Source organism: Typha angustifolia, chromosome 4 (genome assembly GCF_048772165.1).
Source record: "Typha angustifolia cultivar Huaian chromosome 4, ASM4877216v1, whole genome shotgun sequence".
Classification (NCBI taxonomy): Eukaryota; Viridiplantae; Streptophyta; class Magnoliopsida; order Poales; family Typhaceae; genus Typha; species Typha angustifolia.
In genome coordinates, this window is record NC_133242.1 from 4,057,613 (window position 1) to 4,067,782 (window position 10,170).

The 10,170-nt window shown below is 34.6% G+C and overlaps 3 protein-coding genes across 9 annotated transcripts; 1 reads left to right on the forward strand and 2 right to left on the reverse strand.

The window, feature by feature from the left end:
* Positions 1-686: 686 nt before the first annotated feature.
* Positions 687-1,499, reverse strand: LOC140759431 (uncharacterized). Its single transcript, XM_073095997.1, has one exon. The coding sequence runs from the start codon at positions 1,466-1,468 to the stop codon at positions 875-877; it is 594 nt and encodes a 197-aa protein (XP_072952098.1). The 5' UTR covers positions 1,469-1,499; the 3' UTR covers positions 687-874.
* Positions 1,500-3,483: 1,984 nt separating this feature from the next.
* Positions 3,484-7,687, forward strand: LOC140759177 (peroxisomal membrane protein 13-like). Of its 7 annotated transcripts, none has more exons than XR_012104204.1 (6): positions 3,484-3,542; positions 5,356-5,574; positions 5,682-5,899; positions 6,474-6,566; positions 6,633-6,877; positions 7,067-7,205. XR_012104204.1 is itself a non-coding variant. In XM_073095670.1 (6 exons), exons 1-6 carry the CDS (start codon positions 3,518-3,520, stop codon positions 7,209-7,211), a joined length of 948 nt encoding a protein of 315 aa, XP_072951771.1. In that variant the 5' UTR covers positions 3,484-3,517; the 3' UTR covers positions 7,212-7,687. The 7 variants fall into 7 exon arrangements, 5 of the variants coding, with proteins under 5 accessions (XP_072951771.1, XP_072951772.1, XP_072951768.1 ...); XR_012104205.1 differs by having other exon boundaries at positions 7,054-7,189; XM_073095670.1 differs by having other exon boundaries at positions 6,643-6,877; positions 7,054-7,687.
* Positions 7,688-7,824: 137 nt separating this feature from the next.
* On the reverse strand, positions 7,825-9,023 carry LOC140758711 (uncharacterized). Its single transcript, XM_073094969.1, has 2 exons — positions 8,771-9,023; positions 7,825-8,153 (listed from the first exon to the last, which is right to left on the reverse strand). The coding sequence occupies exons 1-2, from the start codon at positions 8,912-8,914 to the stop codon at positions 7,905-7,907; spliced, it is 393 nt and encodes a 130-aa protein (XP_072951070.1). The 5' UTR covers positions 8,915-9,023; the 3' UTR covers positions 7,825-7,904.
* Positions 9,024-10,170: the final 1,147 nt, after the last annotated feature.

The window sequence follows — 10,170 nt, forward strand, 5'->3', positions numbered from 1 at the left end:
TAGTCCACCAATAAGTGGTGAAGAATATATTTTTTTTTATACTTATATACCCCTTTAATCTTCTTTTTTTATGTATATACATACTTATACTCTAGTTTTCATATGAATGCCTCTTAAAACTCTTTTTTTTATTTTTCATAAGCACCTATTAAAATTAACCTATGGTTAAGTTTTAATCCATTTAGCAGTAAAAATATAAAGATGCCTTTGTTATTTTTGGATACATTACTCTCAATTATAAGCACATTATCTTTTCATCTACTGAATGAGTATTTGGTAAATTATATTTAATTCAATTTGATATATAAAACTAAGTGTGTATATTTTTTTATAGTTGATATAATATTTTATTATAATGGAGTGCGTATAATATACATATACAATACATATTATAGTCTATTATCATAAATAAATAAAAATTAAATGAATTGAATTACAAAAACCTCTCTACTAAATGGTTCAAAATCTAATAAGAGGATTTGCAAACAAAAAATCCTTTATTTTTGGAATAGCAAAAATAGACTCTTGTGAGTACCTTTTATGTAAATTATGCATATTTTATTATAAAATATATGTGCATATAATATAAAAGATGAGCACATTCAGTTTTAAGAGCCAAATTTTACTATCACTAAATTTTTTTTTAATTTTTTTTCTTCTACAAATAGTGGGAATCTAATATAAAGTTATCGAAAAAAACTTAATCTTTATTTAAAAAGTATTAACACTCAAATCTGAGGAACAACAACATTACAATCAACAGAGAAGAGAAAGTATTTTTTTTTCTCTTCTTCTTTCTTTTTTTTTTTTTGCCATGAATATTAACACAATAGTGTTGAGCATATATATATATATAACTTCTATTAATTAACTACTACACAGCAACCTCAGCTCTCTCAAAAGAAACCAAAACTCTCTCATTCCTCATCTGGAGCCTCATCTCTCTATTAAACCTCTTTATAAACTCCTCCACTCTCCTGTTGAGCTCCTCATCAGTCATGTTCGAGTACTCACTCTCCTCCTCCTCCTCCTCCTCCTCACTCACAACAATGCTCTTATCACTATCAACCGCGTCCTTCACCACGACACTCTCCCCTACCTCCTCCTCTTTCTCCTTCTCCTTCTCCTGCTCCTCTTCCTCCTTCTCCTTCTCCTCCTCCTTCTCAGCCATGCAGCAGTGCTCGGAACCCTTGTCGGGCTTTGCGGCCGCGGCGCGGTGCATGACGAACTCGTCGTAGAGGGCATCGCCGGCGCTGGCGTCCGACGCGAAGAGCATGCCGGAGTCGGCGGCTAGGATTAAGATGATGGAGTTGGAGATCAAGAACCAGAAGGTGGTGTCCTTGAAGAGGGCGGAAGGAGGGGTGGTGTGGAGGAAGGAGGCGTAGAGGAGAGGGAGGGTGGCAAGTAGGAAGATGGAGATTGCCATCCTTTTGGGCTTGAGGGGCAGCTTGGCGTTGGAGATTGGCATGGTTGGATGTTAGCATAACATTTTGTTTACAATGGTAGGCTTGTGGCATTTTTATAGGAGGAAAAGAGAGAGAGAGAGAGGAGGGGGATGAAGAGGTAAAGGTTACCTCAGGAGGAGGGAATCGTTGAGGCAAATGGGCAACCAATGGACGGTGAACAGGGGCAGCTCATTTAATTGGGGAACAAAATTTGGGGAATTTAGTTTGTGGGTCTTAATTCTTAAATTTGTGGAAAATTTGCAAATAACATCCTACTATTTAATACAATTATGATTACATCCTATAATTTTTTTTACCATAGGCAACTCAGAGTCATATGATTTAGAATATTCTAGGTTAGATTTAAACTAATACTGTAAAAATATTTCGTTAAGTAAAGATATTCTATTTTAAAATAACTAAAATATTCTTATTTCTAAACTAATTAAAATACTCTTAGTATAACTTGGTTGAGGATAATTTCATAATTTTTTTTAGTGCAATTAACTTTACCTTGAGATTTGGTTAAGTTTAACTAGTGGATCTAACTGTATAATATTTTATGTACATATTCACTAAATTATAGTGTTAGATTTACAAATAGTAAAAATATAGAGTATAATCTATAATTTTATTAAAAGATAAGGTGTTATATATAAAATTTTCCTAAAAGAATAATGAGTAAATAACAAAATAAGAATTTAATATGTGTACCTAAAAATGTGGGATGATTTAGGGGACTAAGTAGAATCATCCCTATTTAATCTAAGCGGAGTTTCAGTCACCCCGATGGATGCTATTTAAGTCCATTTGCCGACATATCAATTGTGTTCATCCGACTAGTTTTTATCACCAAAAAATAAAAGATTAAAAGGTGACCGGGATTAAGATGTGTGATTTGGCGGCTTGATAATTTTTCTTAAAATTTTAAAATGTGAACCATTTCTGCAAGAAAAAGGAGGATAATTTGTATTTACTTTCTAGTGCTTTTCAAATGCTATTTGGCTATTGATTCATCTTATCCTACCTTTGTCGATGTTGTAGGTTTTAGGGTTTACCAATTTGAATGATATACATCCAAATAGGGTAAAAGAAAAACTATAATTTTCATATAATCAAACTTTATTTAATTAATTAATTTATAATTTAATTGGTATAGCCTCACACTATCTCTAAAAAGAATTTATTTATTTTACAATATATTATTTACCTAGAGAGCACTAGAAGGATTATTACAGTAAAAAATAATCAAAGAGATAAAATGTAATAATAAAAGACATCAATACCCTTATTTTGATATATTACTCTTAGTTAATGATATATATGTCTTTTACTTGATAAAATATTAAGATAATATAATTGTTAAAAAATAATGTGCAAGATTATTTATCTAAAAAAAATTAACTACTGAACCGATAATATCTTTCATTCTTATTATACCCTTAAAGATCTTAACCGTTAGATCTTCATCAAACTGACTGATTGATAAAGAATTAACTATAGTACAGAGGAAACGCTCAAAAATAATTCTTACAATTGTGTGATATTGTAAAATCAAAAATTATTTTGACTTTTAGTGCAAATGACTATAAAGATCATAAAAGTAAGCATATGAACTTATCTAGATTCTTCTAGGATTAATTATTTGGTATCTTTTGTTTATGAGTTGCAAAGTCTAATTTAGTTTTGAGAGTCGAACAATAAAATTTAATAAGCATATATTAATGCTGAGATACTTCAAAATAGTAGTTTCTTTTTCCAGCTAAATCACCTAATAATATTCAACCTCATCAAAATAGTAAATGACATAAATGCCCATAAAAGTCAACGGTTGACCCTTATAAATTATATAACTGTGGGCTTTTTCGTCAACACGATCTAATCGCCGCGTGGACTTTGGTCACATTTTGATACTTTAAAAATAAAAAATATTAAAAAAAGTAATCGGATCGGAGCAGGGCATAAGTTAGATCCGACCCGTTAAGATGAATTAGTTATTTAGTCTTGTCGCTCTTGTTCTTTCGAGTTTGGACTTCCACCGCGCGAAGCGCGCTTCTCTGATCGCCATCGCCATGTCGTGGAATTACCTACCTCCAGGTTTGGAATCCGATCCGAACCCTAAAATAATTTGGAGTAATATTCTTGTAGGAATTGGTGGGGTAGGCTTTCAATCGATCTAGTTATACTGAGATCGTCTGTGTAGAATCTGTGGCAGCAATCAACTGGATTTTGTTGCTTTTTTGTTTTGTTTTTTTTTTTTTTGTTGCATGTGGAGGGAGGGTGTTTTTTTTGTTTTGGTAGAATGTGGTTGGATCCTTTGGTGGGAGGTGCGATTAAGGTTCAGATACGATTTGAGTTGTGAAAAATTGTTCTTTTTGTTGATTTATAGCTACGGATTTCAAAATTTTGTTCTTCTTTCTCTCTCTCTCTCCTCTCTCTCATCATATCGAATGGTCATCAACTTATAGAGTTCGATTTGGTGCGTATAGATTAGGTTTTACTGTACATTTACAAACCTAATGAATACTCCTTTGATTATAACAAATAGTTTAGCTTCAGTTCATGGTCATAAGAAAAGAGGAGATGTCCGACAATGTTAGGAAAGAAGGGTTTGCCCATGTGTGTTTTTGGATAGGATAATTTTGCAGTTTTTGGATATACTTAGTCTTAGTTGTTCTTTGACAATCTTTTCCTAATCATATATAGCTGCAGTCTTTTATTTTAGGGATGCTAATTTTACATTCGTTTCCGCTTCTACTTTTGCTACATGCATTTGTCTTCATTATTTCCTTTTGCTGCTTATTTGAGTATCTTTATTGCATTTGGATGCTGATTTTGGTCCTTTAGTCTGAGAATGAGGAGTACATGGAGACCCTCTGTAGTGGCACTTGGGTCTGCTGAGCAGTTTATAATGTAATAACAGACCTCCCAGCACTTTCTTGTAGCTTTTGTTCTGAGAAGATACTATGGAAGTGGTGTTTAAATGCTCATCTAGAATAGACAAGTTTATGGTCTTATATAGCTGAATTGAAGGGTTGTTTCTCGAACTATTTGTTTACATGTAAAATTGTTTGAAGTTTTGGTTTCAATTCCAGTTGGTTTTGCTTTTGAACCCTTGAGTAGTTCATGATATACCTGAATGCAAATGCTAATGAAAATTGATATACTGTTGCCATTGAATTTTATCATTTTATGTTGTAAGTTTCGAATAGGCATTTCCTTCCTCTCCAGTTATCCTTAATGATTTTTGTGCATGGTGTTATTGCCTTCTTGAAAATTCCAAGAGAGCTCTGCAGAAAGATTGTGATTAAGAATTGAATTAATGAATTTCCTTTTTTGATTTCAGTGTTGCTAGATTACCTGAAAATATTCGGTTTAGGATTTGATTCTTATTAGCTTAGGGGCATTGTACAAAGCGTATAAGATTGTTTTATGTAATGAAGTTGGCTATCCATGGTAATATTGCTTCCAAAGTTAGAAGATAACATCAATGATTTGGGCCCAATAAGAATTACTAGATACCAGGCTCTGAATTATGTTGACACTTTGGGTGCCTTTGGCATCTTTGGTGTTTTTCTTGTTTATCGCCTTTATTGCTACATTGCCGTTTTGTCTTATTTTGATTCTAATTTGTTAATAAGAGTATAAGACATAACAAAAATTATTTTACGTTAACTTTTCAGAAGACCAAAGGGTGAGTGAATGATTTATGTACCCTTGCATGTTAGAGTCATTTGATTGCAGGTCCTTGTGATGTTTATATTCTCTGATTTCTTATCATTGACTTCCCATCGTTGTATGTTCCATTTAGGCTTTCATGGCCTTCATATACTCTTTCCTCCTAATAGATTCCTACACTGTGCCTTATGATTTAATGTGCTTCATTTGACCAGTAATTATGACCCTTCAGGTAATAACTGGCTGCCAAAACCCTGGGAACAACCTGGGAATTATTTTGGTCCTGCGCCCTTCAAACCCCCATCATCTAGCAGTACAAGCGATATCGTTGAAGCATCTGGAACTACAAAACCTGGAGGAAAGGCATCCACTGCAGAAAAAAATGCCTCTACAAATAGAAACTCTTCACCGCCAAAGCCTTGGGAGCAAAACTGTGGAAACAGTTATGGAGGTAATTATTAATCTTGATATTCTTTACTTGACAGAATTTTTTTCATCCAGTGTTTGAGAACTCCATCTTGATTACAAATTATGGCTCAATTAAGAACAACACTACAGGCTTATATGGTGGATACGGAGGATCATATGGTAGTGGGCTCTATTGGGGGCCATATGGAGGTCCTGGAATGTATGGTTGGTCTATGCACAATAGTGGGTTTGGGTGTCCAAGCACTAATGGTACGAGCAATGGTGGTCCTTCTAGTGATCAATATCAGAATAATCCTTTTGGTCCTCCTCCATCACCACCAGACTTTTGGATATCTTTCTTAAGGGTGGTAAGACATATCTCTTTGTGCAATGATTATATTTACTTGTGTATTGCTTACTTTTTCTTATTGTGTGCATAATCTTTAATGTATCATTTTTTAATACAGCAATTACTTTAAAAGTTTAAGTTGTTAGAAAGTAATAGTTATTTTTATCTTTTTATTATAAATTATAACACTTCCTCCTCATTTTTAGCGTCGAGATATTTTGATAGACTCTAGAAGTGAATTTGACTTAAATGAATAGAGATTTTTTCTATTTAATTGATAAAGTAGGCTCAATGAGATTCGAACTTAAGACCTCTTATTCTGATATCTTGTTAATTCACTAATTATTTTAAAAGCTTAAACTCTTAGAAACAAATACTTTTTAAATTTTTTTTTTTTATAGTCTAACATGCATAATATCCTAGCCTTCTAGGTTGCTATATCGGGTCCCTTTCTTCACCCTATGTTTTCTCTTTGATGGCTATGTATGGAATGTGTTGGAATCTTCAAAGTGTGTATGCCTGCAAGACTGCCCATCTATTTTTCAGATTCTTGTCTGTAAACTTTCTTATTTTATTCTGAGCATTAACTGCAGATGCAGGGAATTGTGAATTTCTTCGGTCGATTTGCAACGCTCATCGATCAAAACACCCAAGCATTCCACATGTTTATGATTGCTCTTCTTCAGGTGCCTGAATCCCATAACCCATATTTCAAGTTTTGAGTTGATTAACTTACTCAAGGATTTATAAAGGAAACACCAGAGCATGCTGACATCTTGCTGCCACAAGATGTCTTCTATTGCAGCGGTACAAATCAAAAGAGGGAGTGGGAGAGGGAGAGAGAGAGATGGGGAAAAGAGAGAGGCAGAGAGGACATGTGCACATTGCTGCCGCTGTAGATGCTTTTGGCTAGGGTGTTGGCTATCTCAAACCCTTAGCTTAAAACCCCTGCTCCCTTTGGCGACATATGTGTCTGCAGCAGCGGCGATCAGCACAGGTACTTAACTCTCTTTGTTTCTCTCCCTGCTTCTGTTCTTTTTCCCATGATCCTCAATCTTTCAGCTTATGATGACGATATAATATAAATTATTAGGCCAGAACTTCCTTGACACGCCTTGTGCCAGTGGCACTAAAATCCTTGGACTGAATAACTAAATAATTGCAAGTTAACAGTTGTTCTTTTCAGTTCATTGACCGTTCAGGGTGTTTGTATGGCGAGCTTGCAAAGTTTGCCTTACGTATACTTAAATTCAGAACAACACCTACGGAGCCCGAATATCCACAGGCTGTTGAATCCGCAGACCCTACAGGACGCGGAAAGGCTCCTCTGAGATCTACTGGTGATTCATGGGACAAAGTTTGGGAGGATGATGAAAATGGACATAACTATGGCATGGAAGATTCCTGATCCTTTCTTAGCTGCACTTCATCTTAAAGCCAAGGCCCACCTTGTGAGATCTTGCAATGGAGGAATTGAGATATGCTCACAAGTACAATGTGCATCATATACTGCATTTATGTACAATTCACAATTACATATACCTTCTCCAAATTGTTTATAGAGCTTCTGTCAACAGTTATATTGTAATTTTTGTAACAAAGAATGGTGTGAGTGTGAGCATTTTTGGTTTTTGTATGATGAGTGTAAGTTCCTAGGAGGATGTTTAATGCCTGCCTCATAAACCAAGTAACTGATCCTAAATTATGGATCTTTCTTTGGTCGGCAGATGATTTGCAAACAATACTGTATCTAACTATGCTATAATAATCTGAAATTTGTTGGTTTTAAGTATTCGTAAACTCAAACTCCTTTCTTCTCAGATATTTTGCCACAAACTACTTATCTTTTCTTGCTACAGTTCAGAAAACTTGTCCAAAATTGTAGATATAGCATTCAAAATAGATCATACATAGGTAATATTCACAGCAGGAAGAAGACTAAGCTTTTCACATCTCACCCTAATCTTATTCCGTGAAAGAAAGAAGCTTAACAAATAAAGAAGAAGAAAGAAAAAGGAGCCAGTTCATGCTCTACGACTGTCTGGGGAGATGGAGGTTCTTCTTGTCTTCCTTTCCTGAAGGAACTGCTGCAGTGATCTTTTCATTGATAGCTGCCGGTTGAGCATCCGAGGAGGCATTGCCAGATCTTGTGACGAACTTGAACTCTTCCACTGCTGTTGTTGTTGTTGCTGCTGCTGCTGTTGTTGTTGTTTATATTGGTTTTTAACTCTGTCCTCCATTTCTAGCTTTGCCATAGATATGATGGCTCTTGCCTGTTAATTACAACGTAAACAGAAAGAGATTATTAAAAGAAATTAGACTGAGAAAAAAATATATATATAAATATGATTGAATCTAGCTATGTCCTTCAACTTAGATGCCAAATAAATAAGGAACTTATCCACGACTGAGTGTAGACTAAATTAGAGAACTCGGACTGAGTCGACTTCAGCTCCTACTATTAACTTGACCTCTTTTGAAAGTCAAATATTCTTTTTAAACTTAATTCTGGGCATTTTTAAGATCACAGTAGCAAAATATCAAGGTGGAATTATAAATATTAGTATCGATAATAATAAAAGTTACTAAAATACCCCCATAAATATTAGTAGCAAAATATCAGGGTCATCCTCCCCCTTCTCCTCCTCCTCCTCATTTTCTTCGTCTTTATTCTAAAAAAAGAAAATAAGAACAAAGAACACATGATAATTTAAATATTTATAAATTATTTTATATATTATAATAGAATAATTTTTTTTTAGTATCATTTAAATTAATTTAAAATTATAGGAGAAAATAAGGAATCAGAGGATGTGACTCAAAAAAAATCCTTACAAAATTTCCCAAAGAAAGAAAGAGAGAGAGGATTTGCATGCAGATATATACATACCTGAGTCTCAGTAACGTCACAGACTCGCATCTGATCGTTGTAAAAGAGAGTGATTTGCTTCTGCTGCTGTTCTCTTTCTCCTTTGCTACTGGATTCACCCCCAAGTCGGAGCCGGAGCTCCGTATCGCATCCGATATCCACCATTTCCTCTTCTCCTCCTCTCTTCTCCTTCCTAACTCTCCTCCTCCTCCAATCTCTTCTTCTTTGTTGAGAAGCACTGAAGCGAGAGGGAGAGGGAGAGGTGGTCTTCTATATATACGGAAGAAGACTGACGAGATCCAGAAAAAAAGTAGCTGGCTTTCGTAGTACTATAAAGCCACGTTATTTAAAGAGAGATAGCGAGAGAGGTGCATGCACTGCTACTCCACGCACGCGTTACTTATGCTCTAAAATTATTTTAGTTCCCACTTGGCACCTTGGCATGCATTCCATGATGAAAATTTTGATAACATTTTGACTTTTTTATTTTAAAGGTTTTTCCTTCTGTTCATCTTTTGGGTGTTACAAGTTTGGACCTTTTGACCGATGTAATGCTGCACACCAAACAACGTACCTAACTAAGTGAGATTAAAACTTATCTACACGAGTATGTTGGTAGGTACCTTGTTCATTTGGTGGTTGGTGGTTTGGTAGCTTGGCTCGATTCGGTTGATGGCTCGTCAGTGCTGTTAGCTTGAAAGAACAGCTTGGCAACGCAACCGCTTGGAGTAGGTCTCGGCGGCAAACTAGACAGCTAAAGCTCAGTGAGGCCTAAAGTGTCTTTGTATCTAGTCTTCGGGCTCATGAATGATAAAAAAAAAAAACCTTCACCAGTGGGAGATACACATATAGAATAACTACTATCAATTTTTATTTAATATAAATTGCTCTCTTTGTAAGTGATTATGGGTGTGTTAGATGCTTTTAAAATGGGATTCTATTTGATATATCTTTTGAGTTAGAAGTCATTAATGTTATACTGGGTACAATCTTCAGGGTCCATAACTATATTAGTAGAAAATTCTTTTAAAGTTTTGGACCCCATCAATTGCCATTCCTCACGTTTATTTTTCTTTTCCTCAATAAAATTTTCCCATCAATTGATAGTGGAATATCTTAAGCATTAGATATATATAGGGTAGGTCAGTTTTTCAATCGAGGTTCATCTATGTGACTTTTGGTGGATTAGATTGATGCTATTGAAGGATAAGTATCAGATAAATTTAGAAATGAAAACAAGAGTTAATTACACTCGGCCTATTTTTCACACACATACACACTCCCTGATTTATTGAAAATGTCTTAAACAATCGTTTATATAAGTTTTAGTTACTCCTTTTCAATCATAAGTTGTCATATATAAATAACATAAATTACAACAAAAAAACTTTAGTTTACTAAAATATCATTACCTTATCATA